Here is a 17098-nt window from a genome sequence, read left to right on the forward strand (position 1 = left end):
AACATAAACAGCTGACAAATAGTAACACTTTCCCCGAACAACTGCAGAAAACAAAGAAAAACATTCAGATTCTCCTGACTGGATGAAACCTGTTCCCAGCTACAACCAGACAAGCAGCTCCATGGACTTCAGAAATTACTTGTCGAGGGATGAAACCCTGGAACCGCTCCCCAAGAACTGGGAGATGGCCTACACCGACACTGGCATGATCTACTTCATTGAGTGAGTAGACGGACCCCGCAGGGGGGTCGCTGTGCCCTTCGAGGGGAGAAGTGCTGGTGGGCTGCCGTCTAGGAAGCTGCCTGCTGCTCTTACACCTCTCCTCTGCTCTCACTGCTTCTACTTCTATATGAAATTTAATATATTTCTACTGTTCCATTCCTTACTGAAAGTCATTTACACTGCATACGTGGTACGGTTGCCATCGCGCAGGAAAGCCTTATGGTTCCATGTGCAGCATCAGTTTGTTTGTAATACAAGTTTTGTATCTCACAAAATACAAAGCTGGGTGGGTATTGCTAGGTGAGGTATAACATGACGTAAACCTTCCCCATGTCAAATTTCTCTGAAATCCGAGAGCTTGTTTATTCTTTCTTCGCTGCTTGTGTTCCTTGGCTGGGAATGCGTGCTTGAAAATACAAATAGCACAGATTAAAGCCCAGGATAGGAGCACAGCTCATAAATGCACATGGGAAACAGCCTCACTTATTAATTTCTAAAGGAAACAAAAACCTTACTGAGATTTAAGCATAAGAGGAGGCTAAAAATGTTGTTTCCTTTCAGGTAGAAACAGCTGATGTTCCCACATGAGCTCTTGGGGGCAAGGGAGAGTGTTTTTACCTCTAACATTTCACATCTGTCCTGGAGAGTGTCCAATGTGCTCGTACCTCTGAGCATCACTGTTGCCTTTTTTTAGCATTTTATGATGTGACTGAGGCACAAGTAAAGGTCACATTATCTAAAGGCTACAGTTTGCGCATGGTAGTAAGTATCTGAAAGTCAGAGTAAAGCAAAGTTTCTTCAGTCAGAGGGAGTTCTCTTATCTAACGGGAGGTGTTCTGCTCCACAGTCATAACACCAAGACAACCACGTGGCTCGATCCGCGGCTCTGTAAGAAAGCCAAAGCTCCTGAAGATTGTGAAGACGGAGGTGAGATGTTCAGAATGCATTTGTCACCCGTGGCTGATAAATGTCTGAGTTTATCACAGCTGGATACGATCTGTTACTGCTGTGGTAGAAGCTTCTTCCAGATACCCGTGACTGGAGCAGGCAGAGTAGTACTGAGCGTCCCTGGTTTGGTGGCAATTGGAGTTCACGTAAGACTGGGAAAGTCCACAGTGTATTTTCCCTGGAGTAGTAGAATCTGACTGAATTGTGGTTTTATCTGCATTCCTGAGATGAGAATATTTTGTTCCAGTAACTATCATTGTTAGGGAGAAAGCTGCATATGTTCGTGACGATCTCACTGGAAATTGTGTGAATGGAATATGGCCTTAGGAAAAGGTCCGTAAGTGATAGAATATAGGAGTAATGAAGAAGGTACAGCATGATGTCTATTGCTAGTGATACCTTTCGCATGTGACATGACACAATATTTGAATGCATAAGTAGAGGGAATGATCTGACTCCCTTCAGCTCTTCACGCTGCTGCTTCGAGACTTACAGGTCAGGTTCATGATCAGCCTCCAGACAATTCTTGCAACCATTTCCTACATAGTCATGCAATTTAGTCAGCTAGGAAAGAGAACCAAATAGCTTTATCTTCAGCAAATGCCTGACGTGTTACAAAAGCTGAGGCAGGCTCAGAATAGCCTGTCGTCTTTCTAAATTGCACAGCCTAACAATCATGTATTCATAATGAAGCCAGCTGGAGCAATGGACGCGTACTGCTGCTTATTAAACATATGTGCAGCTCACCACAGGATAAAAAGAGCACTTTAAACAGAGAGATGCAGGATATCCAAATGAACAACATTTAAATGAATAGACCCACTGGGTCTTTTCTCAAACCCCGTGGAGTGATGCTGGTATTAATAATTGGTAACATGCTGTCATATGCTAGGAGAATTCCTGTTACCATCAAACTTAGGGCAGCCTCAAACAAGATTACATGGCAGTTTTATCCTTCAAATGTCTAGCTACCTGACTGTATCCATTATCCTAATACTTAAATTTCCATGGTCAAGATAACTCGAACAGTAAAGCTTGGATAATCGGTCCTCTGTGTTACCTGCTTATCACCTTCAGTCAGTAATGATCTGCTGCTGGGCACCATCTTACCAGACTGAATTTGCCATAAAAAGGAGCTTTCCGCCTGTAATTTCAGTACGTGTATCAAACGGGTCATTTTTTATTTTTGACCCCTGATGTCGGGACGTCCAAGGCAGCCCAAGCCATGTCAGCTGCCTTGCTGTGGCGCAGGAGCCCGCGCTGCCCTTGGTGCCGCCAGCCCTGCACACGCGCTGCCAGGTGTGGGGTGTCTCGCTGGATTGTGGATGGGGGGGGAGAAGCAGCCAGCCGCGGAGGGTCCCTTCTTGCTCCTCACAGACGGCTGTTACAGTTCTGACTGAACTGGGGCTACTGAAAACTGAAACGTTGGCAGAATGCAGTGACGTATCCTGATGCTATTGAGAGAACGAATAAAGGCGGCGTTACTTCTGCCAGGTGGTCTTAAACGGAAGGTACAAGAGGAACGGAGATGCGCAGTTTGCCAAGCTTGGGATGTGATCCTGCGAGGCATTTATAGCTCTCTTTTGTGGTGTATTTGGGGGCAGAAGCACTGTGACCATATTCGTATCGTATAGTTTAAAAAGTCAACAACTATCAAATCAAATTAATAATATGTAATTAGATTAATTTTAAATCGCATATTTTTCTTCCCCTGTATTGGTTCTTCCTCTCTGAATAGGGCAGTTTGTATCTTGTCTTGAAGTTTATTATATGTTTGAAGTGGTGCGATTTTGTTGAAGACAAGTGTCCTCTTCTAGTGGAACAAAGAGCGAGAGTTAGAGAGCTTCGCAGTCCCGGGAGCAGGCTGATACCCTTGCGTCTGAAGGAACAGCCTCAAACAAATGAGGGGAAGAAAAAAGGACCTGTATTTTCCTCATGTTTTTCATGAGTCTGTAATCTGTCCTCTCATTCCTTCATAAGAACTCTATTTGTAGATAGTTTTCCACTGTAATGGAGAATTTTGTTCTTCTTGATTGCAGAACTTCCTTATGGGTGGGAAAAAATAGAAGACCCTCAATACGGAACATATTATGTTGAGTAAGTGCTGATTATTAATTTGACATAGTTATATATTGAGTGGAAAATAACGAAGCGCTCGATAGGCAGCATGTGTAGGTTGTAATGCAATGTAGGCATTAACCGTCTCCAGCAGAAAGAGTTCTAGAAGCAGCAAACGCGTGGGCTTGCTCCGTGGTGTGACCTTACTGGTGGGGTGGGAACACAAGTAGCAGCCAAAGTGATGTATTAATGGGAATGAGCTGATGGCATTTTCCTTAGCTCTAACAAAGATGGGGGCACTTGATTTAAGAGTAGCACCTGGTAACTGTAAACGAGCAAGAGTAACTTACATCTCATCCCTGTCTCCAAAGAGCCAAGTACGTAACTACTAAATTACTGCAAGAGCTCTCTGAATCGCCTTCAGGTCAGAGTAAATGAAATCTCTCTTTAACCACAGAGAAGGAAATCAGTAGAGTTGAGAATTTTAGCTTCAGAGAACAAGAACATGCTAACGTTTTTTGACTTTGCAAAGCTGACAAAGGTATTTAAATGCTGCTCAAACTTACCATTTTTTCCCACTCTGCTGTACTACTCTAGCGTCTGCTGGTGAAAAGGTGACGTCTGAATTTATAAACATTATAGGTAGATGGAAGCAACACATACGTCAAGAGAAAAAGCAGGTTTTCTCAGTTCTAATTTATTAGAATCTTTTGAAAATTTGCAGAGTGGAATGAAGGTGTACTCTACCTAATAATTACAGGAAGTAAAATTGTATTGGCTCTTAAAGTAAATCAGGTTGTTCAAAGAACAAGCATGCTTTCAGTGTTGATTAGGGTAGTTTATTGTTCATTCCTCCAGAGCGTTAATCGGAGATAATAAAAAATAGTATTTGTAGGCGTATCTGTTGTGGTTGTCTTTTCTGTGAAATTTCAGCTTTCTGCTGAAATCCTGATCAAGCTTTTGTATGTCTACAGTCATATTAACCAGAAGACCCAGTTTGAAAACCCAGTGTTGGAAGCCAAAAGAAAAAAACAGCTAGGACAGACTGACGTTGGCTCTTCAAAATCAGGTACTGCTGAATGTTGTACTCTCTGTTACTAATATCTTTATCTGCCAGCGTGCATCATACGTAACCAGTTTGGGAATTCATCAAGGCATTAGCCTTGTCTTTGTGCTGGCCATTGTGGTGTTGCCCTCCCAGACCTGCAGGGTTTTTTGAATGATTTTTTTACGTGTTAAAATTGAACCGAGACTATAGACTGCTTTAAAATAATTTTGATTATTCTGAGGCGGGTTGTCATAAGCAGCTTTTGAATATATGGAGGGTTAGAAGAGCCAGCCAGAAGATGCAGCTAAAACCACACCTTGAATTTTTATGCTTTTGATCTACTTTAAGCCTGGTATTCAAGGGTTAGAGTGTAAAACTGTGAATTATAGGTGGGAGGTCCGTTAGAATCTGTACTACGGTCTTGGAAAACACTCAAACTTTCCTGTCCAGTTAAGTCAGTTGTGAAATGAGCATAACAGCATCCTGTTTGCCTTACTCCGTAACAGTGCTGCAGAGGTCAACCAGTGTTAACCAAACAAATCATTAACCTTTATTACACTTTAAAAAACCCCAAACAAACAAAGAAATTACCAAAACTAACCCTGGCTTCCTACTTCCGTATCTCTTTCTTCCATAATTCCGAAGGACCAGAGAAGTCTGCCTTCACTAGAGATCCATCCCAGCTCACAGGAGCGCTCATACGGACATCGCTGAAAAAAAGCACGATGGGCTTTGGCTTTACGATCATTGGAGGGGACAGACCTGATGAGTTTCTCCAGGTGAAGAATGTGTTAAAAGACGGACCCGCTGCACAAGATGGGAGAATTGCACCAGGTAAAGTGTTATTTCTCTAAACCTGCATTGCCTGTGCTGCTTTTAGAGTGCAGTTTGTGCAGCGCAGGAGGTCGGATGACTCCATCCACTGCCTCTGAATATGAACGCCTCACTAAATTAAACAGTTTTCAGGTTTGTGAAAGACCTGTGCAGGGACGTGGCTCAAAAGGAAAACAAGCAATGTTCTAGATACAGATCTGCTTTGAGGACACTTCTGAAGATTTCAGTAATTCTGCTTTACCCAAAACTTTTGGCTTCATGGTTGTTTACAGAATGGCTTTTTGTTCCCTCTCTATACGTAAAGTGAAAATAGTGCCTTTGAATCCTGGTCTGCGTTTTGCCTTGTCGCTGCCAAAAAGCATAACACTGAATACTAAAATTGCAAAAAACCCACAGCAGGAAGGAGCAAGCAAAGCTATATGAACTGGAAAGTGAGGAAACGAGGGATGAGAGCACCTGTAATCCGTGCAGAATTGCACACTTTGTTATTATACGTTTAATTTATAAGCTTACCGTAACATATCATTTACATACTAGAAAAGCCGAAATGCTTCTTTACATATGACATAAACTCTCTTGCTCTTCAGAGAAGAGTTCATGCTTTAGATGATTTAATACTATTTACTCATTAAATGAAACACTTTCCTGCTTTGTTGCTGACCTATTGTTTGAACTTGTACGCGGCTCATTTCCATCCTCTGTAAGAATGAAGACGATCCTGCAGCACTGTGTAGTGGTGCACACACACGTTGGAATAAGATGATGCGTGTCTGTTCATGCTGCGGTTCATGTGATAAGAGAGTTTCTGTTTCACTGGTGCCCGGGCATTTAAGTGATAAGACAGTTTGCTTGCTGGGAATATTGTATTGCACATGCAAAGTTTCGTGAGCAGAATGATGCAAATTATGAAACAAGGTTTCAGGATCTGAAGCCTACATCCACTTCATTTTGAAAATACGTTCTTAGCCATGTGTGGCCACAGTGTGAGAGCACAGAACGTGTGTGGGCACAATCCGAGCTTAAATTCAGCCAGTCCTAAAATAAACATAGGAACCCCCCCAAAAAAATCCGATTTATTCTGGATTGAATTTAGGATGCTGTACAATATGAATTAAAGTAGAAGACATCTGCTTGCAGGAGTGTGTGTGTGCTGCTTCATCTCCTGTGTCTGTACAGTATCATTTTTTAAATCTGCTGCAGATTAAACTTTTTATCTTTAGTACGCTGTGTTCTGAGATGAAATAGAATAAATGCAAAGAGGAAATCCTTTATGCTTTTTGGCAACAGCTAGCCAAGAGGTGATCGCCCAGCCACCACTCGTTACTGGTTTTGAAGACCGCAGAGCACTTCCCTCGTTAGGCTTTTGTTCAGAGCCGCGAACAGCACTGGATGGGTGTGGGTGGTTTCATTTCTGTTTTTGACGCTGTTGAACTTTCTTTTGTAACAGGGGATGTCATTGTAGACATAAATGGAAGTTGTGTTCTTGGCCATACCCACGCAGATGTTGTCCAGATGTTTCAGCTCGTTCCTGTCAATCAGTATGTGAACATGACTTTGTGTCGTGGTTATCCTCTTCCTGATGACAATGAAGACCCTGTGGTAGACATAGTGACAGCTACACCTATTATTAACGGACCGCCTGTGACCAAAGGAGATGTTTGTGTGACCAGCCAAGATTTAATAGCAGGAACAGTTGTGTTGGACCAGAATGGAAAAATGGGCCCTATGTTGGTCAATGGTCGTCTGAACGGCCCTTCCATGGATACAACTGAGCAGAGGATCTCTCTTGCGTCTTCAGGAGGCTCTCAGCCGGAGCTGGTCACCATTCCTCTCGTCAAAGGTCCTAAAGGCTTTGGGTTTGCCATTGCGGACAGTCCTACAGGACAGAAAGTGAAAATGATTTTAGACAGCCAGTGGTGCCAAGGCCTTCAGAAAGGGGACGTAATCAAGGAGATTTGCCATCAGAACGTACAGAGCTTGACACATCTGCAGGTGGTGGAGGTACTGAAGCAGTTCCCAATAGGAGCAGAGGTGCCACTGCTTATCTTAAGAGGAGGTACATACGTAAATTTGCAGTTGTCATATATGGTTATATGCTTTTTAAAGTCCCTTTTTAGTATGATACCTAAATCGTGTCCAGTCTCAACAGCTGAGTAGCAGCTCATTATGTCTCTGAGCTGTTATGTTCTAAGTTTAATTTATACCCCTGAGTATTTGGGGTGAGAGCATGTTGCTAAGGTTTTTTTTTTCAAAAATTTTATTATGATATGTTTATGCACTGTCTCTTCCAAGTGTCTGGGGAGTGCCGAAGCAAAAATGTGGTCTCTAGCATAATACGAAGCATAAGACAGATAGAGTTTTCTGAGGCGCTCCAAATGTATTCCAGTAACTGTAGCTGTAATGGGCAGGTGATCACAGGAGCCAGGAAGAAGCGTCCCTGGTGAGGTGGAGCTGATCACTGGAAATACCAAAAAAATTCTCGTTTTCACATTTGCATATTTATACCTCTTGATTGACTGTCAGTCGCAGACCAGAATGTGTCTTCTCCCCAAAAGCTGACTAGTGGATAGTGTGCGTTGGCCGGAAGGAGCTGAAGGAATTATGAAGCAACGCGTGGCTGCTTAGTGTCCCTTAAAGCTTTTGTTGTAGTCCTGAGAGTGTCACTGCAGTCAGTCATCAACATTTGCAAAAATCTTAGGTCTTTTTCTGCATAAACGCTACCATTCCTTAATCAGCTAAGGAAATAATTGGATTTCTTTGGTAGCAAGTGAAATTTCTCTAAACATATTCACAAAGTCTCCGTGTCCAATGAACTGGTGTCATTTGATTGACCAGCATCTAGCAAAAAGAGAAATAGATGTTTTTCATTGTTGTACAGCTAGCAGTTCTGGTTCGAGACTTCTCAGAAGTCATGGTTTTGGTCAACTGAACGTTCACTTTGCCATTTAAAAGAGCGAATAAGCAGTTATTTTCAATGCAGGAGAAGCTGATTATATTGCCTTAATGCTGTTTAAACTTTTGGTGACCTAGTATTGAAATTGCTTTCTAAATTGTATTTTCTTCAGGTCCGCCCTCACCTACCAAAACCGCCAAAGGGGTGAGTATCAGCCGTGTATTTACGTTTGTTTCTGATGGAGCATGTTCAGGGGTTTTGGGTTGCAAACCAGACTCATGAATATTGTCTACTTAACACAAGAGATTCCTTTGAGCTTTTTGAGTTGTTTAATGGAGGTGATGGATATCTCTTCTTACCACTGAAGAATTAAGAATGCAGCAAAGATCTTGTATGATGATGGTGTAGTATTGTTGATTTGTCACCATTTTAAATGTGACGTTGCCACTTGCCTTCTAACATTATTTCCTTTTTTTGCACTATACTTGAAATTCCTATCTGTGTGCGCGTTTCGACCTGCTTTTGTAATCTCCTCTCCTCTGGATTTTAGTCCCTGGGGTTATCTGCAGGATGATTTAGCAAAATCACATCTACTTAGCTGGCGCAAATTCATTGTTTTAAGTGACCGCTGTCAGAGTACCCATTAAAAGGGAAACAAAATACAGTATATTTTTTTCTTTGCTAATTACCTGTATTAAAGTGAAATGGGATTTCTAAAGGAAGTTTACGACACTTCTCAGTCCTCACGTAGAGTTAATGGACTGGTTAGTTTTCCCTTCTTAAAGTGCTGGCTTATCTTTCAATCCATATTTTCAGGAAGTCTCGACATAGCTGTACATTTCTAGTTTGATACTGATTCTTGGAAGTTCGATCTGTTGCAGTACCTTTAATTTATATTAGCTCACCAAAGAATCCTTGGGCTTAATAAAATACCTTCTGATTTGTTAATGCTGATAGTAAAGCATCTTTTTGTCACGAGTGCTTCTTTTATGAGTTGGGTTGGTTGGTGAACAGAGCTATTTCTTTGAAATGTTTCTTGTATAGAGCAAATTATTTCATTTTAGGAAGAGCCCATTACCAAGATGTAGATGCAGCTGCTTTTCCTACCTTTGTCCTGCTGTTGGAGTATTGAAGTTGTGTCCCGGCAGGGGGACAACGTGAGCACCAAGTTCAATGGGCTTGAGACGGGCTGCGCTCCATAAGATTTGGAGATTCCCTTCCTTCTGAGCGTAGAGCTGCCCACCTAGACAAAGGGGTGCACAAATCCCTGTGGTTTGAGGGCGCAGGACTCGTCAGCGTGGCTCCTGTGTCACTGCTCTGTGTGCCAGCCCACTAAAAACCCTCCGGGCTCGGGGACCAGCATTCCAGCACACGTGCAGGAGCAGCTTCCCATGGAGCACTCGATGTTCAGTGGCATTAAACAGCGTGGCAAAATAATTCAGTTAAAAAGGGCAAGTTCGTGTGTTTATAAACATACAAGAAGTGTCAGACTGCTAAACCCCTTGGGGGAGTTTTCTTCCTCTCTTTGTAAAAGGCCATATTGAAGTCTGTTCTGCTTGTGCTTTTGTTTAACACGTGCAGACACACGCAGACGACCATGTTCCAGTGTTCCAGGTTGGGTTTCAGCCCAGAATAAGTATTTGGAGTTATTTTCGTGCATAATCGATTGGAAATTAGGGTGGAAGACCACAAGGATGCTTGGTGTCCTTTCTTCGTGCAGTATGAATAGGAGTGTTAGAGCTATCAGGTCATAAAAATAAATGCTAATAGTGAATTACTAATGCTTACGCCACCCAAGTGTATCCCTCCTGTTGGGTACTGATAATGCCCCAGGAGCCCTGCGGCAAACAGCCTGGCGTTGGGCACACCGCAGGCGCTCGTTGGCAGCGGGCAGGGGGCTGTGCCCGCCAAGCCCCTCGTGCCCATGGTGCTGGGCCGCCGTCGGAGCTCAGGGTGCTGGCCGGGGAAGCCTGCTCTTCTCGGAACGTGACCGGTCCCGTACGCGTTTCCTTGTTCTGCCTTGCTTTTCACTTCTGTGTGGTGTTTGTTGTCTTTGCGCACACAAGTACACAAGTTCATTATGCTTTTGGTTCAATATGGGTGTTGTGGGGTGGGGTCTGTTCCAGAAAGACAAGCAGGACAGCTCGGGGAGTCTGGAAGCTGTCGGAGATCCCATCCCACAGCCCATGCCGTTTCCACCCGCTGCTGTACGATCAGGCTCTCCTAAGCTGGACCCTTCAGAAGTCTACCTGAAGTCTAAGTCTATATATGAGGACAAACGTGAGTATGTCAACTCCAACTTGGAAATACTCAGTTATGAAGGAATTTTTTCTTTGTCATATGTATGGTAAAACCACTGTGACTTTCATATTGAGTTTGTTAACCTCCTGTAGGTAAAACATTTCAGGAAATGCATAATTCGTACCGAAATTAGAAAACTGTGGAACACCTTTTTTTAAAAAAAGATACAATATGTTTCAACCATATTTACAATAAAACAGTTAATCATAGAAATGGTCTCAAGGGTGATCTGGTTCTGAAGTAGACCTGACCGTTTCAGAGTTTGTAGAAGGTAGCTCTGAGTCGTATTCAGACTGGCTTTTATCCTGCCCACCTCACGAATGCGGTTGTGATTTCTCCTTTGGCATTTGTCCTTTTTCAGCCTTTTCTCCAAAATTTATTTTTCCATTTTGGAAAGAGAGTATCACTGAAAATTTGACTGTTTGAATTATTTACTGTATTTCTGGTTACCGTGTTCTGTCAAGAAAAAGAGTCAGAATGCACCACCAAAGCATAACCTTTCAACAATCAAAGATAACTCCTTAAGTGTTTCGAAATGTTGCTTTGTCTTAGCTCCAAACACAAGAGATTTGGATGTTTTCCTGCGAAAACAAGAGTCAGGCTTTGGTTTCCGGGTGCTTGGAGGGGATGGACCAGATCAGCCCGTAAGTAAAGCAGTTTATGGTTGCCTACATGTTGTCTTGCAGTATTACTGTTAGAACGACTCCTGCTCCATCATCCTCATTTCCCGCTCGTTCTGAGCAGTTCAGTGATGGCAAAATTGATCAGCTCAGCAAGTGGCTGGACTTGGCTGAGTCTCTGCTTGGGAGTAATTGCCAAGGAATGGCGGAGCTGGAGGGAGACAGGCAAACTCCAGTGGGAAACCCCCTGGGCAGCCGGTCCCTCTGACTGCAGCTTTTCCAAAAATGCAAAAGGTGTTCTCCAGGAAGAAGTGCTAAGACTTGTACTGTATGTCGGGGGCCATGCCTTCAGCTGTCAAGAGGAAAATCAAAAATTGCTTTTTGATTACAGTTAAGGAATACGGGTTTTTCCATTCCCAGCTGTGATCCAGTGCTAGCCTTTTGGGTGGTTTTTTTTCCTGACATGCGTTTATAGAAAAGGAAGAGCAAAACCAAAGAATTTTACTTCTGTTGCTCTGTATAGCGTTTGTGGTGTTTTGTTTCCATAACAGCCGTAGCTGTGGGTCAGTGTCACGCTAGAGTCAGGAATGCTGTGTACCGATGGTCCCCCCACTGCTCACCTCCAACAGCTGCTGGCCATAATTATTCTTAATCTTTCATTTAACCTGATTGTAGCATAGGAAATAGTGTGTGGTGTTCTTATCTGTGTTATATTCAGTAGCACTTTATGAGGTGGGAGTAGACAAAACTGACAAAAGGGGAGTGCAGCTGTTTGAACTTCGTTATCTAATCACCAAAAGCTGTGCACTGAAAAACCTTCAAGCATGGAACTGTCTGAGCAGCTTTTCGGAAGTAAATCTAAGTTGTTTTGAAAGCTTTTGCTTCTTCCCCAATCACTCAGGCCTAGTCTTGGGGAAAAAAAATAATAGAATAAGTAGAATGAATGACAGAGGCTTTAGTTTCAATAATGTCCAGGAAATCATACGTATGTAGTAAGTCCACAGTGTATGCTCGTGTCAAAAGTTGGTCTTTTTAGCAAACTGACAAATATGCTCAAGAGAGGGTGATACTTCCAGAATCCATGGAAATAAGGATTAAAATCCCGCCTAACAGTGTATTTACTGAACGCTTTGAGCACCCAAGTTGTATCCACTGAGTCAGCTTGTGCAAATCACGCTCGCTGGCTGCGTTTCTGCTAGACTTGGACAGTCAGATAGTCTTTAACGGCATACTCCCAAACGCGCTCATCTCTCTGGTTTCACCTGGATTCCAACCATTACGTGTTCTGATGAGTTCATGTTCTGCTGTTCAAACCCCCTGCCTCTGCTCTGCTGACAGATTTATATTGGAGCCATAATCCCGCTGGGAGCAGCAGAAAAAGACGGGAGGCTTCGAGCTGCGGATGAGCTGATGTGTATTGATGGGGTCCCTGTTAAAGGGAAGTCGCACAAACAAGTTTTGGACTTAATGACCAGTGCTGCGCGGAACGGTCAGGTGCTGCTCACGGTCCGGAGAAAGATCTTCTTCGGTGGTACGTGTCTGTCTGTCTGGAGACGGTACTGCACGACACGGGTCTGGCTAAAGGAACACCTACAGTTTTATAATCAAATCGACTAAAGCTGCTCTGAAGCTTGTCTGTTATTGTACTAGAGCTGAGCAGCCCGAGATTCGGGGGGGGGTCAGCTATAATTCTGAGGGAGTGAAGGAAAGCAGAATTTAATAAGCTGGTGCTTTAGTGCTTGCTAGCTTTTACGGCTCACACAGGTAAAGCTCTGAAAATCACGATGGCAGTGGTGTTTTCTTCAAACACTTTTGCAGATGTTAGTTAGAACAGCCACTAATACTATGCAAATCGAGTAACAACACAATCTTTTCTGTAGAACATGCTGTATTCTCAAGTCTTTTGGCATCTATGTGTAGCAAGAATAAGTGCATGCAATCCAGGGGTGATTCAGGGCAGCATCTTGTGATTCTGCAGTTTTACATCAGTGTCCAGATGGGCAGCGTACAGAAGATGATTGTCTTTGAGCCGACGATGCTGATCGTGTGAATGGCAGAGCTGGGATGGGCTTCAGGAGAACTGATTACGGTCACCTGTTCTGATTAGCAACCAGTATTACTTTTCTGTTGCATTATTCAACCATTCGTTCTGAGTACATACGAGTAAAAGGAAAAAGTATTTTTAAGATCAGTTTTGAATGTCTTTAAGATGCCTTCTGATAGATAGGCTTCTTCAGGACCAAAATTTTGTAGGTTTCCTAAAAGAAAACCTGGCTTCAGTCTTCAAACTGCCTCTTAAAAACAATTTCCATCATTCCAAGCAAACAGTTGTTCCTCAGTTGAGATAGCAATAGTTGTAGTTTGTAGCTGGATCTCTGCCGTAGATCTTGTACTTGCAGCATGCAGAAAAGCCACAATGTTCTTTTTACTATAAAAAGGCATCAGATCACTCTGACAAAGTCTGTGTACTCACTGCCAAGTCTGTTCGGCTGCGTGCAGCAGGATTTCCTTGCGTAACTCTGCACACCTGTGGAGGACTCTGGGCCTTTGAGTGCTTTATCCTGCATCTGATTTCTATTTGATCCAAATTGTATTGTTAATAAACTCACCCCTCGCTTTCCCAGGCAGACAGTGTTTCCTTACGCTGGCACTGAGATGTAGAGTTTTGCTGTAGTTGCTTGATAAAACAGCAGTATTGGTTTTTTCCTTATTTGTTGTTTGTCTGTTACCTGCAAGGGGAAAAGCAACCGGAGGAGGAGGAGTTGCAGCCTGTCTTGACGCAGAATGGCTCTCCCCGACTGAATCGGGTAGAGTTTGCAAACCAGCAGTCCCCAGAGGTCTACGATGTCCGTCTGCAGCGGAAGGAGAACGAAGGGTTTGGCTTCGTCATCCTCACCTCAAAGAACAAACCTCCTCCGGGTGGTAAGTGCCGTGTTGTGGTGGCAGCGCTGCCCGGCCTCGCCGCCTGCTGTTTACCAAAGCTGCTGCCAGCGCGAGCGGGGCTGTGGCTTCCTCGGGATTTCTCTTTCCGTGGTGTGGTGGCGTTACCTGCACAGCCCTCTCTGTAGATACAGTCGTCTTTCACTCACACTCTTTCACAGCCCAACCCAAGACAGCTTGGGCTCTCTGGCTTCATGTTTATGCTCTTTTTCACCCAACTGTGACGTAAGTGGGAGCAGGGGGACAGTATATCACGTACTCCCAGCCCATGGACAGGAGTGTGTGCGCTTGTCACGGGGCAGTCTGCAGGACGTGGATAGTTGTCAGGCTGTGGTGTGGTAGAGTCTCACATTGCATTAATTTGTAGGCATTGTAAGGGAAGTATAGTTTTAACCTTGGCTTTATATTACCTAATCAGGTAGAATTTCTTATTTTGAGGATCTGAGAAAGTAGGGGCTGCAGCACTTGAAAGAAAGCAATGAAGTTGTTACTGTCAGACAGGGGGTTTGTCTAGAGAGATCATCAAAATGAAAAAGTAGCATGCTCTGGTTCATCAGTTCTGATATACGGACGTGGCTTCAGGCATGGTTGTAAAGATAAACAGCAAAATAACCAAGGTTAAAAGCAAAAATAAAAAGAAGTACTGTGAGCAGCAGTGAAGGAGAGGAGCTGCTTGCAGGAAGCCCTGGAGGCCAGCTCAGTTCATGGAAAGGTCCCTGACGCCCTGCACAGGACCAGGTCTGCTCAGTGGAGTCAAGCGCGTTTGTATTCCTCCTGCCGATGGCTGCTGTTACCTACCTCTGCCAGGCAGAGCCTGCTGAGTGTTCTTATCGCAAGGTGGCGAGTAGGATCATCTTCCTGAGATCATTGCCTTTGGCCGTCAGGTTTGGGTTACCTGGGTCAGCCCTCGACAAACAAGCCAGCTCACTGCGTTCACCCACAAACAAACTCCGTTCACTGACACTAAGGTGCGGATAACTCGCGAAATCCTTATTCAGTTGCTTCAGTTCCTTAGTGTAAATCGCCCTCCTGAAACTTCCTCAGCTGGTTCCAGACAGACTTAACGATGGCTTGAAAGCGTGTCTCTCTTTTTATTGACCCTCAGACACTTTCTTCTGTTTTTCCACTTCATTTTACTGCACAATAAAAAAACAGCAGGAGCGCAGAAAAAAACCCCTGTTTCTAAATAACATTGTGCTGAATTCATATGATAGATATTTAGAGTGTGATGCAGTCTTGGCTCAGACGGTACCTTTTCAAGAACGTTGAAGCCAGCCGCTCTGGAAGTGCGGGGCGCCGTGGGACGGCGAGGGGCAGCAGTCTGGCCGCGGAGCTGCTGGCGGGTTCCCGTGGCAGCGTCAGAGCGAGCTGTCACCCTCCGTGCGTGATGCTGCGCAGATGATCGTGTCCTGCGTCAGAGTCACCGGGGGTTGACGTTGTGTTGTCTGGTCAGTCAGATATTATGAAAAAATATGATAAACAGAATTATTCTATAATATATTGGTATTCTATTATAACTGCACTACAGACAACGTTTTTGTCTGAGAACGTGCTGCAAATCCTTACTTACTTGATATTACAACTGAAACTAATTCCAGTGCTGGAAACATAAGTCTGGGCTGTTTCTAACACACAGGGAAGAAGGGGCAGTGGTGCATCCATGGGCTGTGCTGTGCAGAACTTTCCTGTGCCACGGTTTATCATGAAGCTACTGTGTGCTTCTAAAGCCAGGATACTTTAAAACAAGTAATCAGCGATTGAGTCTGCAGCCCTGCAGTGCTTTTCTCTTCACAGTTGGCTCTTAGGTTTATATAATACTTAAAAAAACAGTCTATTAAGGGAAATGTAATTAAAATTTAAACTCATGGTAGATGCTAGAAGGCATCAATGTCTGTTCCTTCACAGTAACTTCTGCCTGTGCTAGCTCATTAAAACAATCCTTGATGGCTTTTTAATCTTGGGTTGCTGATGACACTGTGAAAGTGTTTCAGATTTGCTGTCACGGCTTTGAAAAGGCAGCTGATAATCCTGGCAGTCGCATAATGTTCCTCACCTCTCCGATCCCTCAGAGAAAAGCGTGTTTGGGAGAGCAGCACCTTCAGAAAGCAGGTACCCATCGAACCCACCTCAGGCTTTGGAGACACAAACGGGCGTTTAGATGAAGTACCAGGACGAATGTGTGTGAAACATTGAGGTTGGTCCAGAGAGGTGTTTGGAAATGAGCTACAAAGGAGCAGTGAGGCGCTTCCTTCGCAGAAGAGCCCTGATGAGATTCGGGAAGGACAGGAGCCAATTTTACGTGCTCTCAGGCATCCAGATGAATGAGAGGCCGTTTCAGACGCATGGGGAAGCATGCTGACTGATGTGCTTTGATGTGATGGGGATCTGCTCTGTGGAGGCCACGTCAGCACACAGGCGGCTCAACGAGCCTGTCTCCTGCCCCGGGTTTGGGCAGGCTCCTCCCGTGGCAGTGGCATCTCGCTGGCTGCCGAGTGCCATCTGCAGTGCTGGCGTTGGGGTCAGCAAACGGTGAAACGGGGTCTGTCCCCGAGCACCAGCAGGGCCCTTGGTGGGGAGAGCGTGGCAGCCGCCGGGCTGTGTCGGTGCTCTCATGGGGAAGCGGTGCCGAATGGAGCATCCCTCTCTCCTCCTGCCTTCTCAGCGCTGCTCGGTCCTGCTCTGGTGCACACCTCTGGGAAGGTAATGAAAAGCAGTCACCTTTCCTTCTGCTTCTCATGAAATTCCGTCTTTTCCCTGTTCTGTCTTTTCTGGCCCTGTTGCTTTGGCCTCTGTAGGAGTCTGTGTGCGGAGCAGAGTGTCACCATGGGATGAGCTGAGGAAACCAAGCGGGAGAGCTAGCGGAAATTCAAGATGATTATTACAGGCGCAGGTTCACCTCGGAGAGCAGGGGCAGGGAACGGAGCCTGCAGAGCTGGTCCAGCACACCTCGCTGCGCGGAGGGTCGCTGCCGAGCTGCTCACCGCATTACCAAGTCCGTCTCTGGCAGGAGAAGTTTGATTTCCTTTTGAAGTGTATTTAAGGCTTAATTTTTGGTTGCAAGGAGGAATAGTTAACCCCTGCATCCAGATTTCTAATGACTGTTAAACTGGTTGTCCGTAACTGTCTCTGCATCCGCACGGTGCTGCAGGGTCCATGCATGAAATGGAAAACAATGCGTTACGAGTAGCAAAACAAACGGCTTCAGAGCGCTCCTGGACACATGGTGTGACTCAT

General features: G+C 44.5%; 1 protein-coding gene across 2 annotated transcripts in view; it reads left to right on the plus strand.

Moving 5' to 3' along the window:
* MAGI3 (membrane associated guanylate kinase, WW and PDZ domain containing 3) overlaps window positions 1-17098 on the plus strand; it is a 68626-nt gene that overhangs the window by 40394 nt on the left and 11134 nt on the right. For both annotated transcript variants that reach the window (XM_074564025.1, XM_074564024.1), the window contains exons 5-15: window positions 48-222; window positions 1070-1149; window positions 3210-3267; window positions 4203-4297; window positions 4922-5110; window positions 6558-7166; window positions 8176-8207; window positions 10130-10283; window positions 10857-10948; window positions 12263-12455; window positions 13661-13846. In XM_074564025.1, coding sequence (XP_074420126.1) covers window positions 48-222; window positions 1070-1149; window positions 3210-3267; window positions 4203-4297; window positions 4922-5110; window positions 6558-7166; window positions 8176-8207; window positions 10130-10283; window positions 10857-10948; window positions 12263-12455; window positions 13661-13846 — 1863 coding nt within the window. The remainder of the gene's footprint in view (window positions 1-47; window positions 223-1069; window positions 1150-3209; window positions 3268-4202; window positions 4298-4921; window positions 5111-6557; window positions 7167-8175; window positions 8208-10129; window positions 10284-10856; window positions 10949-12262; window positions 12456-13660; window positions 13847-17098) is intronic.

This window comes from Larus michahellis, chromosome 21 (genome assembly GCF_964199755.1).
Source record: "Larus michahellis chromosome 21, bLarMic1.1, whole genome shotgun sequence".
Lineage (NCBI taxonomy): Eukaryota > Metazoa > Chordata > Aves > Charadriiformes > Laridae > Larus > Larus michahellis.